The 21,151-nt window shown below is 51.6% G+C and overlaps 8 protein-coding genes across 8 annotated transcripts; 4 read left to right on the top strand and 4 right to left on the bottom strand.

Annotated features, from left to right (window-relative positions):
• Nucleotides 1-298: 298 nt before the first annotated feature.
• On the top strand, nucleotides 299-2,986 carry BD324DRAFT_580273 (kinase-like domain-containing protein; the record flags this gene model as incomplete). The annotated part of the gene is made up of 7 exons (XM_022013429.1): nucleotides 299-761; nucleotides 826-920; nucleotides 972-1,106; nucleotides 1,273-1,326; nucleotides 1,545-1,656; nucleotides 1,700-2,146; nucleotides 2,193-2,986. 7 exons carry the CDS (start codon nucleotides 299-301, stop codon nucleotides 2,984-2,986), a joined length of 2,100 nt encoding a protein of 699 aa, XP_021870888.1.
• A 251-nt stretch (nucleotides 2,987-3,237) lies between these two features.
• On the top strand, nucleotides 3,238-5,680 carry BD324DRAFT_470459 (alcohol dehydrogenase). Its single transcript, XM_022012876.1, has 14 exons — nucleotides 3,238-3,431; nucleotides 3,514-3,594; nucleotides 3,659-3,687; nucleotides 3,741-3,836; nucleotides 3,906-3,968; nucleotides 4,020-4,035; nucleotides 4,086-4,138; nucleotides 4,201-4,266; nucleotides 4,322-4,431; nucleotides 4,488-4,545; nucleotides 4,603-4,685; nucleotides 4,735-4,801; nucleotides 4,859-5,051; nucleotides 5,237-5,680. Exons 1-14 carry the CDS (start codon nucleotides 3,382-3,384, stop codon nucleotides 5,319-5,321), a joined length of 1,050 nt encoding a protein of 349 aa, XP_021870887.1. The 5' UTR covers nucleotides 3,238-3,381; the 3' UTR covers nucleotides 5,322-5,680.
• A 1,683-nt stretch (nucleotides 5,681-7,363) lies between these two features.
• Nucleotides 7,364-8,665, top strand: BD324DRAFT_651298 (hypothetical protein; the record flags this gene model as incomplete). The annotated part of the gene is made up of 1 exon (XM_022018307.1): nucleotides 7,364-8,665. One exon carries the CDS (start codon nucleotides 7,364-7,366, stop codon nucleotides 8,663-8,665), a length of 1,302 nt encoding a protein of 433 aa, XP_021870886.1.
• A 99-nt stretch (nucleotides 8,666-8,764) lies between these two features.
• BD324DRAFT_470391 (transcriptional Coactivator p15-domain-containing protein) lies at nucleotides 8,765-9,605 on the bottom strand. Its single transcript, XM_022012875.1, has 6 exons — nucleotides 9,522-9,605; nucleotides 9,416-9,481; nucleotides 9,263-9,337; nucleotides 9,129-9,194; nucleotides 9,001-9,069; nucleotides 8,765-8,939 (listed from the first exon to the last, which is right to left on the bottom strand). Exons 1-6 carry the CDS (start codon nucleotides 9,570-9,572, stop codon nucleotides 8,883-8,885), a joined length of 384 nt encoding a protein of 127 aa, XP_021870885.1. The 5' UTR covers nucleotides 9,573-9,605; the 3' UTR covers nucleotides 8,765-8,882.
• A 155-nt stretch (nucleotides 9,606-9,760) lies between these two features.
• On the bottom strand, nucleotides 9,761-12,082 carry BD324DRAFT_580515 (hypothetical protein; the record flags this gene model as incomplete). The annotated part of the gene is made up of 6 exons (XM_022013441.1): nucleotides 9,761-9,826; nucleotides 9,879-10,220; nucleotides 10,265-11,171; nucleotides 11,222-11,373; nucleotides 11,428-11,883; nucleotides 11,939-12,082. 6 exons carry the CDS (start codon nucleotides 12,080-12,082, stop codon nucleotides 9,761-9,763), a joined length of 2,067 nt encoding a protein of 688 aa, XP_021870884.1.
• Nucleotides 12,083-12,292: 210 nt separating this feature from the next.
• On the top strand, nucleotides 12,293-12,920 carry BD324DRAFT_651295 (hypothetical protein; the record flags this gene model as incomplete). Its single annotated transcript, XM_022018306.1, has 4 exons — nucleotides 12,293-12,407; nucleotides 12,473-12,514; nucleotides 12,582-12,767; nucleotides 12,826-12,920. 4 exons carry the CDS (start codon nucleotides 12,293-12,295, stop codon nucleotides 12,918-12,920), a joined length of 438 nt encoding a protein of 145 aa, XP_021870883.1.
• Nucleotides 12,921-13,016: 96 nt separating this feature from the next.
• BD324DRAFT_627244 (hypothetical protein) lies at nucleotides 13,017-15,816 on the bottom strand. The gene is made up of 5 exons (XM_022015983.1): nucleotides 15,563-15,816; nucleotides 14,508-15,504; nucleotides 14,309-14,458; nucleotides 13,318-14,250; nucleotides 13,017-13,264 (listed from the first exon to the last, which is right to left on the bottom strand). Exons 1-5 carry the CDS (start codon nucleotides 15,726-15,728, stop codon nucleotides 13,054-13,056), a joined length of 2,457 nt encoding a protein of 818 aa, XP_021870882.1. The 5' UTR covers nucleotides 15,729-15,816; the 3' UTR covers nucleotides 13,017-13,053.
• Nucleotides 15,817-16,361: 545 nt separating this feature from the next.
• BD324DRAFT_627242 (hypothetical protein) lies at nucleotides 16,362-20,621 on the bottom strand. The gene is made up of 8 exons (XM_022015982.1): nucleotides 20,057-20,621; nucleotides 19,905-19,989; nucleotides 19,729-19,842; nucleotides 19,639-19,674; nucleotides 16,897-19,586; nucleotides 16,742-16,842; nucleotides 16,625-16,684; nucleotides 16,362-16,569 (listed from the first exon to the last, which is right to left on the bottom strand). Exons 1-8 carry the CDS (start codon nucleotides 20,137-20,139, stop codon nucleotides 16,538-16,540), a joined length of 3,201 nt encoding a protein of 1,066 aa, XP_021870881.1. The 5' UTR covers nucleotides 20,140-20,621; the 3' UTR covers nucleotides 16,362-16,537.
• Nucleotides 20,622-21,151: the final 530 nt, after the last annotated feature.

Genomic DNA, 21,151 nt, shown 5'->3' with positions numbered 1-21,151 from the left:
GTAGAGCCGCCTGAACTCGACCTGAACCAACCCTTATCTATCGTCTCCACACTCATTTTGAACGAGCCTCGGCTTGGAGTTGATCCCAAATGCTATCGAGCTTCAAACGTGAGTTGTAACCCTCTTTGACGTCACAGCGATCCCGATACGGAGATCGTCTGGCACAAAGGATGTCTTCCGGGTTGCTTTTCCTCCTCTACTATCTCCACTTCTCCCTTAAACTAGCCAATCCCATCCGTCTGGCCTCTTTCTTCTTCCTCGAACGTCGATGCACTTTTGAATCGAATCGACGACAACCATGCCATATATCGACCCCATACGCTCCTATGGCAGAGATCCTTCCACCCCCTCATCCTCCTCTAAATCTCATATCCCATCGAACTTGTCGCTGACGACCGCTTCCTCTTTCTCTCTCCACGCCGAATCCCTTCCCATCCTCATCCCCAAATCCCAATCTCGTCCCGACGCCTTCATCTCCCCTCCCGATATCACAACTCTTCATCTCTCATCAGAGATACTACGTCACGGCAAACACGCCCAATCGCCGTCTGGACAAAGTCAACAGCAATCACAGGGCTCAACGCAATCTCAATCGCAAAGAAATAAAGCCTCAGCGCAGCAGCATCAGCAGCAGGCGCAACAACAGCAATACCAACAACAACAACAGCAGCAGCAACAGCAGCAGCACCAACAGCAACAGCAACAAGCTCAAGCTCAGGCATACTATAACAACGAGATGCCAACCCAAGGGCTTGCTGCCGGTGGTGAGTTGATCATTACATCATTCCTGCTGTCGATTGACCGTTATCGCAGCCGGCGCGCAAGGCAAGGCCGCCGCCAGCTCCCCCAACTATCGAGAGGAGGCCGAGCGTATAGTAGCCGAGGAACGGTCACAGGGTGAACGAATGCCTGTCTACGAGGTGCGCACCTCATCCATTCTAGTGCACTCCTTCTGACCTTTCCGCTCCAAGGGCTTGGAGGAGTACAACCTCGTCGAGAAAATGGGGGACGGTGCCTTCTCCAACGTTTACAAAGCGGTCAACAAGAAGACTGGCCAGAAGGTCGCCGTCAAGGTTGTCCGCAAGTACGAACTCAACTCGTCCCAGGTAAGACTTTGTCCTCTTGCTTTCATCCATTTGTAGCTGCCGAGATCACTCCCCATGCGCTGGCCACGCATGGGATAAGGGTGGTCGAGGTATTCTCTCGGTCTCCTTTTTTTCACTCTCGTCCACTCACATCACACGCACACCCCACGTACTAACAGACGGATAGAAAGGGCACAAGCATCTCAATGAAAACTTCAAGAAACGTCCCAGAGTCACAGAGGTTGGTCTTTTCCCTGTCATCGCCGTCTTCGTTTTCTCCCCCTGACCACCTATACCTTCGCCGGCCCTCGAGAACGACTTGACGTCCTGACTCGGGTGAATCACAGAGGCGGATAGGCATCAACCTACCTTCCTGTCCTTTGTTGATGATGCCGTTTTTGTTCTATCTTTCTCTATTTTGGCCTTTCTGTAGAATCACATTACTGACACGACCCTCAGCGCGCAAACATTCTCAAGGAGGTGCAAATCATGCGCGGGATCGACCATCCCGCGATCGTCAAGCTCCTCGGATTCTTTGAAAGCGAGGAACACTACTTTCTAATTTTGGAGCGTGAGTGGCCCGTATTGGGACATCTCTTGCTGACGTTGCACAGTGATGGAAGGAGGAGAACTCTTCCACCAGATCGTCAAGCTCACCTACTTCTCCGAAAATCTGTCTCGTCACGTCATCCTCCAAGTCGCCCAAGGCATCCGTCATCTGCACGAAGAACGTGGTGTCGTTCACCGTGATATCAAACCCGAGAACCTGCTCTTCGAACGAATACCCATTGTACCCTCGCGTCAACCTATCCATCGACCCTATGACGAGGAGAAGGAGGACGAGGGAGAGTTCCGACCAGGTGTAGGAGGTGGCGGTATCGGTCGTGTCAAGATCGCCGACTTTGGTCTGAGCAAGATTGTTTGGGACGAATCCACCATGACACCATGCGGAACTGTTGGATACACGGCTCCTGAGATCGTCAAGGACGAGCGGTATTCCAAGAGTGTCGACATGTGGGCCTTGGGCTGTGTGCTCTACACTTTATTGTGTGGTTTCCCTCGTGAGTCGAGCAGATCCATCCTTCAACCGTGCTGACCATTCCCCAGCTTTCTACGACGAGTCCATCAACGTGTTGACCGAAAAGGTCGCTCGAGGATACTACACTTTCTTGAGCCCTTGGTGGGACGATATCTCCCACTCTGCCAAAGACTTGATCACCCACTTGCTTTGCGTCGACCCTGCCCAGCGATACACCATCGACGAGTTCCTCGCTCACCCTTGGATCAAGGACGGCCCTCAACCCATCCCTCCGACACCATTGCGCGTGCCTGGTGTCGCCAACAATGCCCCCCTCGACTCGCCCTTACTCGCCTCTGTTCACGCGAGAAACAAGGAGGGCAGGTCACCAGGTGTCGGCGCTCTCAAGGAGGCGTTCGACATCACCTACGCTGTACACCGTATGGAGGAAGAAGGCGCGAGGAGACGTGCATACAACGGTCCTGGCGGTGCCGGTACACGTGGCTTCCTGCAAGGTCTCAACGAGGAGGATGAGGAAGAGGAGAATCAGATGGAACTGGAGGAAGCCCGCCGGAAACATGGGGAAGCCGTCGCTAGGCAGATCCAGGAGCACCAAGGCCGAGCGGCTGCCAATGCCAAGGCTGGAATCAAAGAGCCCATCGTAACACACTACGTCGGTCGTGGCGGAGCTGATCGTAAACAAGCCGAGGCGGTCTTGTACGATGGACGAGCTGGACAAAGAGATAGAGGCGGACGTGGTGGGAAGGGCAACTTTGAGCTTGACATGGGCAACGCGACATTACTGGGACGAAGAGGGAAGAAGATGGCTGCTAGTCCGCTTGGCCAGACACCGGCTACTGCGGGCTCACCAATGAGGTATTAATGGCAAAGTTCATACGAGGTATTGTAACCCAACATTGCGGAGGACGAGTCCAGGAGGAGGAAGTAGTACTTTTAGACGTTTGCGACTTTGGTAGTCGAATACTCCCAGCCGATCACACTCTACCACTAGTAGCGATGAGCGAGTATCTTATCGCTCTGCTTTCATCATCCACCCTCCCTCTCTGTGTATCATTCACTGTTCTTGATGGCATGGCGACAGCGAAAAATGTATCCATTTGCAGCAGCAAAGAAAGTATCGAGCTCTGCGAAAGATTCGGCTATATAACACGAACATTTGGGCCGGGCGACCGGACAAGAGGTTCTTCCTCATGTTCAGCAGCAAACGCTAGCATCTTGACATAACCTGCGATACACGCTGTCCGTCCGATCGCATTGATGAGAGCCTTCCAGGTCAAAAAGCTGGCCCATCCTAGGGATATCACGCTGTCAGTGTGCCAGTCCACCACACAAATCTGGCTCGCTTCACCACGGCCTCTAACCACTTTCTCACTGACGGCCGTTCCGTAGCTCCGACGATGTCCCTCCGCCAATAGCACAGAAGAGTCAGGTGATTGTAGATGTGTACGCAACTGGTTTAAATTTCTTCGAGTGAGCTTGGCGTTCCAGACTGAGCGTCTTCAGCCAACTTAACAGCTGAGGATCCGATCTGTAGCGTACTCCAGGCGCAAGGCAAATATCAGAGTGAGTCAAGCCCATGCTGAAGTCAAGGCGTTGAGCGCTATATCTGGCCACAGATCGCCCTCCACTACCTTTCATTCTCGGTGCAGAGCTAGCTGGACGTATAGCCGAAGACTCGCCTATTCCGAAAGGATGTCCATTCCAACCTGGAGGTGAGTCGGTCGGAGGGGGAGGGGTCCTCAGACGGCGCCCATGACAAGTATGGCTGAAAAATCATATTCGGGGGGGAAACACAGACCGCGTTCATGGCTTTGGAGCTGGAGCATACGCTGAACAAGTCGCTTGTGACTACAGAGCGTTGACATGGATACCGGATGGGTTGACCATGGAGGAAGCTGCCGTGATACCCTTGTCAGTCATCTGCTGGGTTAGTCGTAGTGTGTCGACTGACTGGATTCCAGGACATACACGACCAGCTATGATGGGCTTGTTCATCGCGGACAGATGAAAGAGAGCAAGTCGTGGCTTTTCGGCAGGAGGTATTGAGGGTCCAATGCTTATTCTTCGCTCTCTCAGACGAATGGGTCCTGGTCCACGCCGGTGCTGGTGGGGTCGGACTGGCGGCTTGTCAAATCGCAAAAGGTCAGTACGCTTATGGTTCTCAAATAGTGGATCGCATTGACATCGATCACCGCAGTGCTTGGAGCCAAGGTCATTGCTACTGCGTCCACCGAAGAGAAACGACGGATATGTAGAGACAAAGCGAGAGTGGATGCTGTGGTAGACTATACGCAGACTGGTTGGCAGGTGCGCCTCTAGGTCGTCAAGTCCTACGAGCAGGTACTGATTTCGGGATCCGGCAGAAAGAAGTCATGAAGATTACATCTGGAAACGGAGTGGATATAGTCTATGATCCAGTTGGTGAGCTACGAACGCATCTTCTCCCCCAGGACGTGACTAGCTGACAGACAGGCTCAGGCATGATCATCCCGAGTCTCAAATGCGTGAATTGGAACGCCCGGATCGTCGTCGTGGGATTCGCAGCGGGCACCATTGAAAAGGTAATTCGGGGGCATGGTAACCGCACAGAGCCCATGTTGATTCGTCTAGGTACCGGCCAATCTCTTGCTTTTGAAGCAGGTATCCATCGTAGGCCTGTTCTGGGGTGGGGGAACGGGTAAGCCCATTCGTATCCCGACGCCGATCATCCTCAGACTGATGCGATCCGTCTCAGAACGCGACCCAAGACACGCAGCGGAAGTTGTCCTATCCCTTTCTAAGCTCTTCTCGAGCGGTCGTCTGAAACCAATCCTCTACGAGCCGATATACGAGGGACTTGAATCTGTTTCTAAGGCTCTGACAGATCTGGACGAGAGGAAGATCTGGGGAAAGGGGGTAGTCAGAGTCATGAAGGAGCAGTCGGATAGGCAAGCCAAGCTGTGAGCATACGCCAACTGTGAACTCTGGTGGTGGAGACGGCCATGCAGAACCATGGTCTCCCACCCCTGTCACGTCTTTCGGCCCTTTGGGATCTGACCGACATTGACACGCTCTCATGCGCAGAATGAAGGAGACCCAGAGCTCATAGCATGTACTGACCTCACTGCCAAAGTCATCCTCGAGTGAAGCCTTGCTTCGAATGCCCATCCTTTGTTCTCTGTCTGGCTTGGACAAAGGATGGCACGAAATCGCAATAACAAAACTCTAGTCTGGTCGATCCGTCCTACCCTACAACTTGCGATGGCAACACCAACTTTACCGCGAATTTACCTTGCAAGCTATTCATCAGACCTTTGCAAAGGCTTTCTTAGAGAAGGGACAAGACCCCTCAAGCCCGATTACACGTTCTAGCATGAGCGAGTCAACAGTCTCGTTGAGCTATTCTGGGATTGATGACCAAGACGATGGATACGATTTGGTGGACTTGACTGCCAGCTCTGATGATGATGATGATGATGATGACTTGAGTCTTTCGGACGACTCTGACTTCGAGGAGAAGGGCGACGACCTAGAAGGCTCGGAAGTCAACAGCTCGACTGCTTCATTCACCGGGTTGAATAACCTTGGATCTCTAGCACTGTCTCCGTATGATGCCAACAATCAACAGAGCGTCCTTGTTTGTCCGGTGATTGACATGGGTGCGCCATTGGCATCAGAAGACTCGGACATGGACGATGAATCTGGCGATCGGACGAAGAGGTCGAGTGGAGTGACCAAGGACACGCGAACAGCCTCCTTCGGCTTCCCGGACCGGACGACGCCTTCTGAGATGTTGGAAGCCACGCTGGGCTAAGGCGATGGGCCCTCAGTATCAAGGTCCGAAAATGGAGATGTCCTTGAGTTTATCCACAGCCTGGACAGACACAAGCTAGGGAAGTCTGGCACAGGGGTCGAACAGATACACGCCCATCAGGTTAGCACGGATGTGGGTACAAAAGGAACCACCAATGAAGGAGGCGAGGCTGTCGGGGAGAATCCAAGGAAACCGGCTGTAGAGTCTGAAGGTGCAGTAACAAAGACCCCAGCGGGCTGCTGACTCCTTCAGGCTTATCAGAAGCGGGGTCACGGACACAACGACGACGTTCCGCTGACAAGGACCTCGGTGTGACATCATTCTCTCACCATGACTTTGGTACAGCTACAATCTATCCATCGCACCGAACTCGCAGAGTCGATCTCTCGAATGCCCTTCGACGGATTAGTCCCTTTGTGACAGAGGTCGAGCGATCGACAGAAATAAGTGGGAGACCGCGTCGTCCGGGGGTCTCTGAGGATCGTGACACACAGGTTGATGAGACCGATACTCAACTCGATCCTCTCGAGCATTTTGACCCCGAAGCGCGAGCTATCATGACCTCCAATTTCGATTCACATCTGCTGGAGTCCAACCGAGGTGTGGCCCATTTCAGCCGACTCAAGGAGAGTCAAGTGGCTCATGAGAGTCGCCACGGGTCCCGACACCGACATCCTCGCGATCAGAGTGGATCTGACTCTGCTCAAGATTTCCTGCTCACGTTTCAGTCAAATATCGCACAGGTGATGAGCGACGAAATATCTTGGGCCAAAAATGTCACCATGAACTCGCTCAAAGACGTCCAAAAGTTGGCGAATTTTTGGACAGAGGTCCATCATTCAGACACTGAACCAAGACGACGTGGACTCGTCTCAAAGGTAGACGCGACAATCAAGAGTCTGTCGTACCTCAAACTTCTGTATCGACTCGAAACAAGACTGCTAGAAGGCACAGCCGAAGCTTTTCATTCAGTTCATAGTCACCTGCACTCGTGATACAGTACATGCAGAACTTGTCTGGATTTTCAGAGCCTGGCGCGGCGCGGGCGCGCCGGTGGACCCGATGCTGCTGCTCTCTCCCGGATCTCCTACAATTAGGTTAAATGAACTTCGGCGTGGGGCTTCATCGGCAAGATCTCTCTTTGTAAGGTGCTGTTACCGCCGGTTAACTTGCCGCTCACGACGCCGCTGAATAAAGAGGCTGTCTGGGTAATAATTGCCTTCGGTAAAGGTTTAGCAAGCACATCGGATCGGAAGGAAGAGATCAGACCTTAGCTCACTTCGGCAAAAGTGGAATTGCGGCGGATCTCGTTTCTGCGCACCGGAGACCCCATCTAAATAGCCTATTAATACCCACCAACTCATCTCATTTTTCTAGGTTGCATGCTATATAATATGCGCCGTCCAACGATGTCAAGTCTCTCGCAGTCTGCACCACATCTTCCAAATGTTCGCGAGTCAACTTGCTACGGCAGCTCTGTTCGGGGCGACATGCGCTCTCGCTGCTCCTCTTAACTCTCAGGACGAGCGCTCCACGGTCTCCGACCTGGTCGGTCTCAGTCCGGTCACGCCTACACAGCTGGCCATCACCATTGATCCCAATTTCCAACGAGATTCATGTATCACCGCTACAAAGTTGATCGACGGAAGAGTCTTTTGGATCTGCAGAGATACTTTGAACCTCCAGAACGAGACTTTGAATGAATACATCGGATTCATCGAATCTTCTAGCGCAAGTTGGTCCAACCAGACAGCAGCCGGGAACGCTCCGGTTCTTACACCTGTTCCCGCTAGTCAAGGTCAGAAACCCGTGACTTCTGGGTTCTCTCAGCAGTTGACTCAGTACGGAGGACCATTCCCCTTGACCACACCGTATCTATACTACGCACCAGACCAATATCCCCCTGGAGGTGCTGGCCCCGATTTTTCAAGATACGAAGAATGGCCTGATGCGCCACTGTACATCACCGATGTCGCCTCTGACGGTACCACTACTGGCTACCTTTTCCCCACCGCCGCTGCCAATGGTGGAAACATCACCGATGAATTTCCTGGAACCACTCTGTACAAAATCACCTATACCCCAACTTCAAACCTCAGTACTTTACCAACTGTCGAAATGATCGCTGAACACTTCTTCCCTCGATATGGATTCAACTACGGAGCCTTTGGGGGTGTCATTTCTCCCACCGATAATATGTTGTATCTGTGGGGAGAGACCTACGCGTTCTACGGACTCTTTGTGCAGAATCCTGTTTACAACGTGTCTCTCGGTCTCGCCCGGGTGGCCCTGGATTCGATCGAGAACATTGACGCTTATGAGTATTATTACCCTGCGACGAACACTTGGAACGAGACCCAACCCAACATTTACAACAAGGCTGCCAACGTCACCGTGGGTTATATCACTGGTCAAGGCACATTTTTCTACAATGAAAAGGAGTCGGTATACGTCTTCGTGGGTCAGAACCAGAATGAAACCAACATGGAAGTCACGTACTCTGTCGCTCAGCAACCCGAAGGTCCTTGGTCGCTTGCGGCGCCTCCAGTCACACTCTCCAACGACTTCTCGTACAGTCTTGCTGCTCATCCTGAGATGGGAGATGACCCCAACAATCTCTACGTATCCTTCACAGCAAACTTTGATGACAGCACGGGCAAAAACCAGTACAAGCAGCCGCTATACCAGCTGCAGTTCGACTGGACCAATCTGGACGGAGTTCTACAGAGCCTACCTAAATTGACTTAAACCCATAGGGGAGAGCGGGAAGTTGAGATATCTACAAATGGGAGAGCATGCAAATTGTTTTGTACGACCTGAGGTGGTGGTTCATGAAATGACAATCGGTCTCGAGAGATAAAGACAGATACATGAGTGGACTGTTGATAATACAGGGGTGAGGCCAGGTCGTGATGTATCGAAGCAGAGTATAAGGGCACCAGGACTACTTGTGGTTTGCTTGTCCCTAAGCTTCTTCCACCAATCGATCTACCACTTCCATATTGTCACGAAGCACTTTCCACTGTCGGCAAGATCAGCAAGAGCGCCGCATACGTGTTCATCTACAGAGTTCACCCACTCACCTGTTCAGCGGTCAAACTGATCCCTTTGGAACCAGGCTTCATCTCCCCTGTCGCTTTGTCTCTATAAAACTGTTTCGACCATTGCATCAGTACTCTGAACCCCCGCCGCCTGATCCTAAGACGCCCACCTCTCGGACATCGACCAGAATTTTGCCTGAGTAAGGTCTAACAGTGACTCTGCGAGTGTCGCTCAACTATCGTCCGAGCGTCAGGTCGACAGCACATTTGAGCTCATCCGGGTGATATTCTTTCCTCTACTCACGTTGAAATACGAATTTTTGTCTGCGTTCTTGAGAACCTCTACACCTGCCCCAGTGGACATACTTGATTCGCCATTCTTGACAGATGGTTTAGCCTTCTAACAGTGATGGGCATGTGAGCTTCTCCTTCAGCTACCATGCGAGACTCTGCTCACCTTTGCCTTGGCCTTGACTGGTTCCTCATCTTCGCTAATACTTTCTACCTTGGATGGCCTTGCATCCTGTGGCGATCTCAGCATCCAAAGTTTTACCCTGACTCACCTGCTCACTTCCACTCTCTTCATCGCTGTCGACTCGCTTCTTCTTCGGCATCCTGCTCGGAATGGTGAATGTGAGAGCAGTAATGTCAGGATTTCATCAGGATCGGACGCTAGTCGCGTCGGACTTTCCGCGACTCGTTACGTAACTCGATTCCCCTTAAACCCGCTCTCGCGGGGCCTACGCAAATGCGAAATGTTGCCCACCATACATAAATGATACAAGAATCCCGCTGAACACAGTTACATCGAGTAAACAGTCATGTCCTGTCTTACGTTCGTCCAATCTCCATTCCTTCCATCCACAGTCTTGTCGCGTATGGCTTTAGCACGAAATAGATATCGCCTGCGATTGACTCACCGACACTGCGATGATTCTCTGATCATCCATCATGACTCCATTGGCTCTGACTCCAGCTTCTCTGACAATCTCGACGTATGGTAGAGCGCTAGTAACGTCATTGACGAACGAGTCGTGACCACGTAGCACGGTGGGCGTGTCGTGCACTTTGATTGTCACTTCTGGCGGATGGTCGACTGCATTGCGTGCTTTGCGAACACTAAACGGAGAGAAGTCGAGCAAGCGGAGATTGCGACGTCTGGGTTGAGGTCTTCGACCCTGTTCTGTGATCTCGGAATCTTCATCATCCCATAATGGCGTCGAGGAGAGTGAGATGAATCGATAACCAGAGCAAGAGCAGACCTGAAGAATCATCAGCTTTTCCGCATCATCGTCATTCAACTCACCCATGCCCTGTTCTTCATAGAAGCATTCATTAATCTTGCGTTGGTCACGCCCCAATCTTCCCACGAGAAATTCTCCTCTAGCCGCCATGGCGAAAACCTGTCGGACGTTTCTCTAGCCCTCTCGAACCTCGCTTCTCCATTCTTGGCCAAATTGACCAATGTCTCTCTCAACACAAACAGCTCGTAGGCATGCTGATGAATAAGTTGCGTTTCGTCAACCACGACGGTCTGTATATCGAAGACCAGTAGGCCTTTCTCTGGATCCTGCGTAAAAGGCTTTCCTTTACGAGGAGTGAAGGCGGGATCTGGTCGGACGTCAAAAGCACCGATCATGACACCGGAAGCGAAACGAGGCAGCTCCAATTGGCACACCAAAAACGGTCGAGTAGTCGTGTCGTCCATGTAATCAAAGTCCAAAGGTTGAACAGGGACGACATCGCGCTCGGGATCCGGGGCGAAGGAGAAGATTTGAATGACAGGTGGGAATACCGAAGCGATAGACCGAGGTTCTGTAGGTAAGACGGGAGAGATATTGGATGTCGAAGTGAGCATGAACGAGGTCGGAGTGAGTAAAGCAAAAGACGAAAACCATCCATCGTCTGGCAATTGCATTCGAGCCAGTACCTTTCCAGTCTTCCAATTCCAACAGACGATTTCCTCATCAGAGGTCGTACCGGCAAGTGCTGCACCTACGCCTGCGAGAATCCAAGGTGGAGCGGCGAACCGACAGACAAGGACGACCAATACATCGTCTAGGACCTGCAGAAGCTGTCGAGTCTGTAATTCCTCTTGAGAGAAGGGTGGAAAGTCGAGAACTGGCATGGCAGCCTCTGGATGAGGACCAAATGTGGATAGTGATAAAAGATGGTAGCGATGGGTAGGAGAGGGAACTCCGGCCGTCATGGTCCTGTGAAGGATGATTGAGCTCAGCATCGACTATGCGTTCATCTAACCCACCTGTGCTCGCTGACGACGATCAAATCCTGCGTAGGGTCCATTGTCAAGTCTGCTATAGAGAAAGGCAGCTTGTGATTATGAGTCTGGATCCGAGCTCGCGATCCCTTGGGATCTCGAACCGATGGAAGGGGGATCAAGCGAATGGACGTAGGCTACGATATTATGAGCTCACACTTCAGAGGATTCCGGGAGAATAGTCCACTCACTCGCCCTTCATCAAGATGAGAATAATCATTACACATCAAAAAGACACCCTCTTGAAGCTCGTATACGCCAGCAGGTCCATCTACACGAACCCGATCTTCAGTCGAGGGATCAAGCTCGAACCATCTTCTCTCCCTATCAATAAGAAGAGCAGTCTTCTCCCTGACTGACAGAGGACCATCCCGCGAGCTGGAAGAAGATGATGAATTTTGCGCATGCAAGGCATCTTGATCTCGTCGTACCGCCGCATATGATACGCCGGGCATTCCATCCGTCTCTGAATCAGAATCTGAGCCTCGAGCTGTTCCGGACGAGCCTTCCGCTGGGTCAGTCGCGTTTGGTGGGTGCCAATCAGAGTGACCTCCCTCGGGTATGTCAAGGTAGGCACAAGTCTCCAAGGTGAACTGATACTGTAGTGTCGAAGATTCTTCCCACATCTCACGTAAAGTCGAGCATGTCTGAGGGTACATGGTTAGCATGGCGAGATTGATATGCGAGACCATAGGCTCTCACCTGTAAGAGTCGTAACCTGTCTCCAAGCGCAAGGTTGAGGTAAATCTGTTCCAGGATCTCGGCGGGAAGATTGACGAATCGCCTTGCAGAGCACACAGAGTCTTCTGAGGAGCTTTTACAGCTAGGGTTATCCTTGTATATCATCGTGTAGGCGATTTAGTGAACAAGACGAGAGGTGTTTGAACGGGCAAGTCATATGACAGCAGCAGCAGCAGCAGCAGCAGCAATTATAAGCCAGAGCTAAGTCACGTGCTCTCTCATCCAATCGCGATCGAGCGTTTCAAAAGTCCTCCCAACTATTTTGGCATTCTTAAATGCCTAATCATCCTCTAATTCTTGAACCTCAATCGCACCATGCAGTCAGGTACAGCAGCAGCAGCCAGTTCATCCAAGAAGAACACAGTGTACGTCGCTGGATTCCCGGATGAAGTGAAGGAGCAACAACTCTTGGATGCGTTTGTGACTTTCGGTGAGAGTCAATGACAGTAGTCACTGGACATCTTTCTGATCGGAAACTGATACTCCGTTTTGTAGGGGATATCCTCGAGATAACACTACCATCCGAACCGAATGAGCGTGAGTACCTGTCCTCCTTGCTCGTTCATGGCTTCTTCGTAACTCGCTTGCTTATTATTTGTCACAGCTGAGAAACACCGAGGATACGCTTTCTTAACGTTCGCGAATCCAGCCGATGCGCAGGACGCCATTGATAACTACGACTTGAACGAATTACCAGCGTACAAAGGCCAAGGAAAGTTTTTGAAGTGTTCTTTGGCCCAGCCGAATAGATTTGGAAACGAAGCGAAAGGAGACAAGTTTGATAGGCCGGGTGAGTGATAATGGGTTAGAGACACGAGATCCTTTACTGATGGTTTCTTGTGCTCCAGTCTGGGAGTCTGAAGAGTGGTTGCAAAAGTACGATAAAGCTGGTGCGGGTGGAAAGGGCGATGGAGAGGAACAAGCCGTTCCGGAGGAGGAATAAGTTGATGACAGCGGTCGCGAAGATCATTTCCCCCGGGAGGGTATGTAACAACATGGGAGCATCAGTGTGACCTCGTCACTGGCTCTAACGTGGACATAGGGCAAAATTCATCTTGGTCGCACTATCAAATGACCTATGCCTGCCGCTTGACTCTCTTTCGTCCTCTATTCTGGCCCATCTTGCTCTTGACGCTCTGAACCAGTGAATCAAGCTCGCTCTTTGGCTTTCCACCAGATGCCACTGCACCATTTTGACTGGGTTTCTGATCGGATGATCCGGATCCTTCCTGCTTTCGACGATTCCGCTCGCTGAGCAACTCGCTCATAGCCTTTGTCTTTTGGAATCTGAGAAAGCATATCAGCGACGCACACAGCCCATGATATGCTTTTCAACTCACCTCGGGTTGCTCGGATCAATGGCAAAGTCTGGTTCTTCGTGTAGAGCCTTGAACCTCGGATCAGAAGTATCAATTTTCCATCCGTCAACTCCGAGCTCAACATCTCTCTCCTTGTCTGCATTCTTCTTCTTGGATCGCTTCCGCTTCTTCTTTGATAATTGATCCTTTTCAGCGCGAAGGATATCCTTCATAGAAAAGTGCTCCACATGGTGTCCTCCACCCACCACCTCGTTGAGACCTTCGTCGGCTTCTACGTCTTCGTCGTTGACCTCTGCAGAGTCTGCCTTGGTGCCCTTTCTTCGTCGTTGCTGCTCTTTGTCGTCCTCGTCTTCATCTTCGTCACTCGCACTGCCGAAGAAGTCGTCTGTCTCTCCCAAGTCCTTCTCACCCTCCTCCTTGTCGCCCTGACCAGAAGAGCGTTTCAGTTCCACCTTTTCCTTCTTCCTCTGCTTTCTCTCCTTGACTCGCAATTGATACTTCTCCAAAGTCGTCATCTCCTCTGAATTCGCTTGTGGCTTCGTACTGAGGGCTGGACGGAACGTAATCTCCATATCGCCAGCAGAAGGTTTCGCACCAGCATCAATATCCTTGTACTTCGATCCCCAAGCTGCTTTGCCCCAGACGTCCCCTACGTCATTGTCACCATTCAAGAGCAATCCTCGAAGCTTATCCTTGTCCCTCTTGTCACGTTTTGAGCCCACCGTCGCCCCATCAGCCCCGTTCGGAACCACGTCCTCTTCCTCGCTATCTGAGGATCCGACCAATGCCTTGAAATCCTCTTCTTCCATTTCCTCCTTTGTCAAATTACGTCGCGTGACCTTGATTCGATTCGGATCATCTTGATCCCATGTGAGCTTGACCTTGGAATGGCGAAGAGCATCTGTGACGAAATCGTTCCCTTTGTATCCTTTAAGTTCTTCGGTCGCTTCATCCCTGTGAACAGAGTCAGTCATCACGACTCCCACCGGAACCATCAGTGGCTATATCTCACTTGATGTCGTCATCTGCAAAATCCATCTCATCCGGGACGTAGCTCAAATCCAAGACATTGGCCGTCCTCTCAAATTCTGTCCCATTGCATTCTTCGACCACTTTCATGGCAGCTTGCACGGTGGAGAAGGTAGCAACGGCGTAGTAGTACCTGACACGATATGAGTTGGTTTCTCTCCGGAACGACCTGATCCTCTCACCTCAGACGCTCCAACTGATATTGGCGTAGCTTGTCCATATTTACATCACCTTCTTCGTTGTCCGAGACGTCGGACATGATTTCTAGTCCATCGATCTCTTTTGAGGCTCTGCCTTTGCCTTTTCGCTTGCTGATTGGGCGAGAGCCGACTTCTTCGTCGTCAGATTCGTCCTCGTCTTCGCCGCCCTCTTCTGCGTCATCATCCTCATCTTCGTCTCCCTCTTCATCTTCGTCCTCGTCCTCGTCCTCGTCCTCTTCTCCTTCATCCTGTGCCTCATCCTCGTCCTCATCAATCCCATCCCCGCTTGAATACTCGTCAACTTCGGCCTCATGCCCAGGCCTCGCTCCAAATTTCGCTCCGAAAATCCCTGCACTCGGACCCTCGACCTCCTCCCTTGCCATTCGTTCCTTTCCGAATTCACTGGGGTATATCCTGACATGTAATAATTTCCCCAGTGAAGTGGAACTCGAGCTCGAACTACCAGCACCCGCTTTTGATCCGCCAGCCCCTCTGAGCGCAGGCAATAGGAAGGAATTGAAGACCGAAAACAAGTCTGCCGCTCGAAGGTTGTCCCAGTCGAGATTGACAGCTGCTATCCGTTTGGTAGGTTCCGCATAGACCTCTTCGTCCTCGTCTTCCTCGTCATTCGTGCCTTCATCCGCTCGATCCTCATCTGACAGATCGATGTCCAAATGCGATTCCTCACTTTCACTCTCGCCGTCACCGTCTTCAATATCCAGTTCCGGGATCTTCCCGCGTTTAGGCTTGCCACCTAATTCTAACTCTTCCTCTTCGTCCGTCGACCCATCGCTCTGTCCATCATCATCATCGTCTTCATCCTCTGATCCTGAAGAATCCAAGACTCCCTCTCCTCGAGCGTAGTCTACGAATTCAGATCCTCCTTCTTCATCTTCCGGAGATGCCGAACGGAGTCGATAGAATCGTTTCAACTGATCAGAGTGATGTGAACCAGTCAGAGCCCGTCCGCGCTTATCGACTGCAGAGGGTCAGCGAAAATAAGTCTAGAGACCAGCTCGATTCCCGCAAAGACTTACCTCCTTTGCCTTTTCCTTTGCTTTTACTGCCTCTTCCTCCAAATTCTTCACTCTGCAATACATCCTTGAACCGATCATCAATCTCGACTTTGAGAGCTTTCTGCTTTGGACGTCGGAATCGCGGGTCCGTGTGGAGTCGAGAGAATCTTGGGTCATTGGACGGCATCTTTAAGTGAAAGATCTGAGGCCAGCCTTTGTGCTTCCTGCTCTCAACACTCTAGAATGCGTCCTCAGTCTGCTTTAGCAGATACAGCTGGTGCTTTTGAAAATTCTTGGGCCGAGCTGCTGTGGGTGGAGGTTCATTTTTTGATTCCGTTGAGGCGAAGTAAACGAAATTTCTTTCCTCAACATGGTCCTCTTGGTCTCTTCGCATTCATCCCATTCTCTGTCCAGCGTTGCGTGCATCATCTTCAATTTGTTGCCCGCCTCCTGGGAGATACCTATCCGCTAGGACATGAACACCTTTCTGACTGATATTTGATAGCCCAGCTAGCGGACGCAGAATCCGACCTCGTCTTGTCTCTAGCCCCTCCCCCTTTGGACCTCCTCTCACTACGCATTCCCGCTCAATGATGAGAATTGCCAACACAATAGAGTCAAGCTCGGAGTCTTGTCATATCCCAAAGCGGAGTGAAAGGACTATGTCGAGCGCTGGCCTGTTTGACAGTTTACTGAGAGCAAGAAGGCGAGCAAGCGGAGCAGTAGCGACCGATTCGAAAGAGGGGATGGAAAGGAAGGCTGCAGAGCTCAGAGAATGGATGGTCGATACAGACAGCCTAGACCCAAATGCCAATGCATGTTTGCCCTTTTGTCAAGAGAAATGATGAGACCTTTTATGTGCAAGAAAACCGATTTGTGGATCACCTCCGGATCTCGTGTCCTTTCCTGTTCCTATATTCGCCAAATAACCCAGATCAGACCAAACAAGACGGAGAATTGTCCTTATGCAGATTAACGTTTGACAAATAGAGAAGTCTACCGAGAGATGGTGAATGATTGAGAGAGCCCTAGATTCACGCGTCAGGTTTGATTTGAAGGTTGGCTCAACACGTTGGGACTCACAAGCGTCATAATCGCTCTCGTTAGTCATGTCGCCGAAAATGTGAAGAGCCCTCAAGAGGACTGCGATGGGAATCATTAGCAATGTCCACCTTGTGATGTTAAATTTTGTGCACCCACATCGGTAGTTTCCGTTCGGAATCGCTGTATTGTTGGTAAATGTCCCATTGCTCAACGCAAAGGTGTAATCATAGTTGCCCTCCCCATCGGCATTACTGGAGCTAAAAGTGGGATGTTTCAGCTACAGCGCAGAGCCCGCGATGCGCTCGACTCACCTCCTGGCGTTCCAAGTCTGTTGGTAGACGTTTCCAACGGTAGGCACGTTGGAGAATGTACCTTGGTTCTGAGGACAGTTCGGAAGTGGGAAGAAAAGGCATAACGTGTTAAGGATACCACCATTACCAATGGAGAGGCTGACGGAGACATTGAGACCAATGTTCCCAAGGTTGAGGTTCAACAAGTCTCGTTCTTCGGCGGTTGGGCCCTCATCCCCTGTTTCGACGACAGCATTCTCGACCTCACGCTCCAATCGAGACTTTGTCACTCGTCTACTTTGGTGGAGTTTCTCAAATGTTGACGCAGTAGCATCACGTTTCGAGTTGTAGTTGGGACTGAAACCAAGGTTGACATCGGCATCGACGAGATCGATCAAGACAACGGGGCTACCGTTGAGTAGCCTGAACACCACAGTCGGGTAATCCCCGTTGCTGAGCGAATAGCTCGACGATGCGTTCTGGATCGACGGTTGGTTCTGCGAGTCTAGGATCGGCTGGGAACTCATATCGGCCGCTACTCCGAGATAAGGCACATTGATGTTATCATTTCCACCTTGGATATTAATCCAACCAGAGTAAACAGGAAGCTGAGACGGATCGAGTCCATCGGGCTGGTAGAAGTTGACAATGACGGGAACAGAGCCGCCTGGCCAGACGTAAACTTCAGAGAGGGTGATCCAGACGTTGGCGGTAGTGCCGGTGGTGGGGACAGGTTCATTATTGAATTGTCCATTGGAGATAGTCAGAGCCGTATCAGCAGGGACGTGTGTGATGGTGTACAGCTGTCCAGAGTTCCCATTGTTGGTCAAGGTGATGGTTTGGAAAGAGCAGAAATTGGCAGTGTCGTTGAGCAAGATTTCAGGCGGCGTGACGGACAAAGCTCGGTTTGCAGCGTTGGAAAGCTGAAGTTTGCCAGATCCTTGCACTGCGACACTTTGTAGAGAACTGTCGGAAAGACTGACAGGTAGAGCCACGGCCGTCTGTTCGAAAGCTGACTTGATATCCCATGGCGAGCTACCGGGGTGTTGCTGGAGGTAAAGAGCGGCGGATCCAGCAGCAAAGGCAGAAGACCACGACGTTCCGTCTGTGATAGACCAGTTGAAAAAGCTCAAACTGGGGTTGAAGGGGAAGACTGAGATGATTTGCGTGCCTGGGATCATGACGTCGGAAGCCAAGAACAACTCATTGGTAGGTCCGATTTCGGAGAAAAAGGTCGTTGTGCCGCCGGTGAAGTTGTTAGGGACGACGACAGGGCTGAAGGCGAATGATAACTCCGGGTTGAGTCCTTGCGCAGCAGCTTCAAGCAGGTATGCTCCGTCCTCTGCACTGATCATGGCGTAAGGAATCAAAGGGAACAATCGGATATAAGGAGCAGTGTTCTCCGTGTTGATGATCAAGACGGCGGACGCGCCTGAAAAGTATGCGCCTTTGGCCTTGTCTCCGATCGAACATGGTCCATCGGCACTCAAAAGAGCGATCTGTCCTTGGAGATCGGGCGTTCCAGGCAAAGGAGCGCAGCCATCGTACCCAGTCGCATTGTTGAAAGTGTAAACAGGGACAGGTGTGTTGGCTGGAAGTGGGAATGCGTGCAAATTGAACGACTGGAAAGAGTAATATGTGATTGGAGCGTGACCTGTCGAAACGGTAGCTTGGTTCGCGGCTATGATCTCATTGTCGGATGATCCAGCGACGATGGTGCCGAATCCTGTTCCGGGTGCGAATGCGTAAAACGCCCCGTCCTGTCCCGAATTTCCAGCAGAGGTAGTGATGGTCGTTCCCATGGCGACGATTCGACTCGCGACGACACTGATGGGCGTTTCAGACCACCCAGAAGGTTCACCAAGACTGAGATTGATGACGTCCATACCGTCGTTGTAGGCTTTCTGCATGGCATCAATGACGATGGCATCGGTCGTGGCACCACTGCAACTGAATACTCGATAAGCGTACAAGCTGGCATCAGGAGCGACACCCGGAACACCGTAAATGTTATCGTTGGCTCCAATAATACCAGCGACGATCGTTCCGTGCGAGAAGCAGTTGTCGAAAGGGTCAGAACTGGTCACCGGTGTGTTGGATCCGTTGAAATTGTTTCCAACAAAATCGTATCCTCCTGCAATCTTGCAGTTACCACCGAAGCATCCTCCAAGAGCAGCTTGAGTGTAGTCGACACCACTGTCCACGATTCCAATCTTGATCCCCTGACCCAAGTAACCAGCTGCCTGCAGCTTATCACCTTGGAATTGAGGAAGAGTGGAGAAACCAGTGTTGCCGTAGGCGGCCGTCGGCGCGACTTCGACCGAGGTCTGTGTTGAAGTCGAGCCGCCGGAGCTGGAGCCGGTCGCGGTGGTAGTGGTTGTAGTTCCTGCAATAGTGGTGGTTGTCATGGCGCCAGTAGAGGAGGTGGACGCTGCTGCTTGACTGGAAGATGAGTGCTTGTGCTTTTTGCCATTGCCCTTGCCATTACCATTTCCGTTGCCATTCCCAAAGATCTGATCGAAGAGATTGGGGGATGGGCTAGATTCAGAAGCTGAGGCTGAGGCTGAGGCTGAGGCTGAAGCTGAAGCATCTCCTCCACCGAACAGACCTCCAAAGAGACCGCCAAACAGGTCTCGCTTGGACGGGTGGGACCAACCTGTGGGCTGCTGCACGACATCCGGGACGACGATCAAGCGGACCGGGGAGATGGCCTGTGGGGAAGTTTTGTCAGCGTGGTTCGTTTGGCGCAGGAATGATGCTCACCATGATTCCAGGGATGGAGGCTAGGGTAGTGAGGTCCTGTACAAACGATTGTGAGCCGCTCGTCGCGTCGGGGTCGACTGCCCGACTCACCGAGTCTGATGGGATGGATAGGACAGCACCGGTGAATACTGGTGAAGAGTATTCTCTGTCAACGTCGTATACCACACCACGTTTGGTCAAGCTTGCATAAATCTCATCGTGAGGCTGAGAGATGGGTCCGTTCATCAGTATACATGTATCTGACGTCTCTTCCACCGGCGACTCACTCTGACATTTCGTCGGCCGAGACCTGCCGCCGACATGGACGCTGAATCTTCGAATTCGACGATCCATTGTCCAGGGATGATGGTTCTGTGCAGCAAGGAACGAGTGTCAGAGGGGGCAACTCATAAGAAGTTCAGTGGGGGAAGGGACATACGATGATCCACTAGGAGGCGCCGTCTGAGCAATGACTCCGACAGCGGTCAGAGACCAAGCTGCCACAGAGAGCAGCAACTTCATTGTACGCGCAGAGAGAGCGTGATTTTTGTCAAACGAGTGTCCTGAGGGAAAGAGTGCTCAAGAATGTAGATGCTGAGAGAGACGATTCGATGGAGCAGATGGGCTCTTCCATGTACCACCGTTTGCTGCTGTCGAGTGCCTGTTATTGTTGTTGACAACACAGTCGAATGGTGAGTGAGTCGCCGAGAGCAGCAACTCTGGGTGTTTAAAAACAACACACCTGCCCAAAAAAAAAAATATCCCAAGAGGCGTTTTGACCTGAAGCAAGGGAGTTTGTATGACTCCAGATGTCCTGAAAGTGCGAGAGAGTGTGTGTGAGAGAGAGAGAGAGAAGGCGTGAACGAGCGAATGACAAGGGGCAGTCTGACAGAGAGAGAGAGGATTGAAGGGGATGTATATTATATAAAGAGACCCAGAGAGAGACAGACAGAGAGCGAGAGACTCAGAAGTGCCCCCCTCAAATTCCAAAACGCGGGTGGGACCGGGAGGGAAAATATGCGTTGAAACTCTATTTACCTATTACATTTTTTTTAATTCTCGTTATGAGACGAGCGAGAGAGAGAGAGGGTGGCAGACGGGTACCTCGTATTCTCATCTAACAAAGCATCCCGCGCTGGCTGTTGATTGAACAGGGCATGCATGTCATCGGCTCCGTCTCGGCGAGTGTTCAAAAGGGAGGTAGGTCAAAGGGGCGGGGGCGGGGGAACACCCCTTTCTCAACGTCCCTGGGACCTTTTGGAGGGGAGGTCCGTATGACCGCCTCTTCTCTCTCCCTCTGCTTGGCTATATACCGGATGAATGGACGCCATGATAATTCCAGGGTCCTGATGTTCTGATGAAACAAGAGGCGGATAGGACAGGGGTGGGTGGAATTGGGAGCCAGTATAGACGAGATGAGACGCATGTGGAACGTGGGCTCTTGTCTTATCGAGATGGAGACCCAAAAGAATAAAAGACGCGTGTCCTTGGGACAAGGTTCAGTCAGGCGGGCCCGGGGCATTCAAGCGGCGAG

This window comes from Kockovaella imperatae, assembly GCF_002102565.1.
Source record: "Kockovaella imperatae strain NRRL Y-17943 chromosome Unknown BD324scaffold_7, whole genome shotgun sequence".
In the NCBI taxonomy this organism is placed as follows: Eukaryota; Fungi; Basidiomycota; class Tremellomycetes; order Tremellales; family Cuniculitremaceae; genus Kockovaella; species Kockovaella imperatae.
This window is presented reverse-complemented; position numbering and strand designations above follow the sequence as displayed.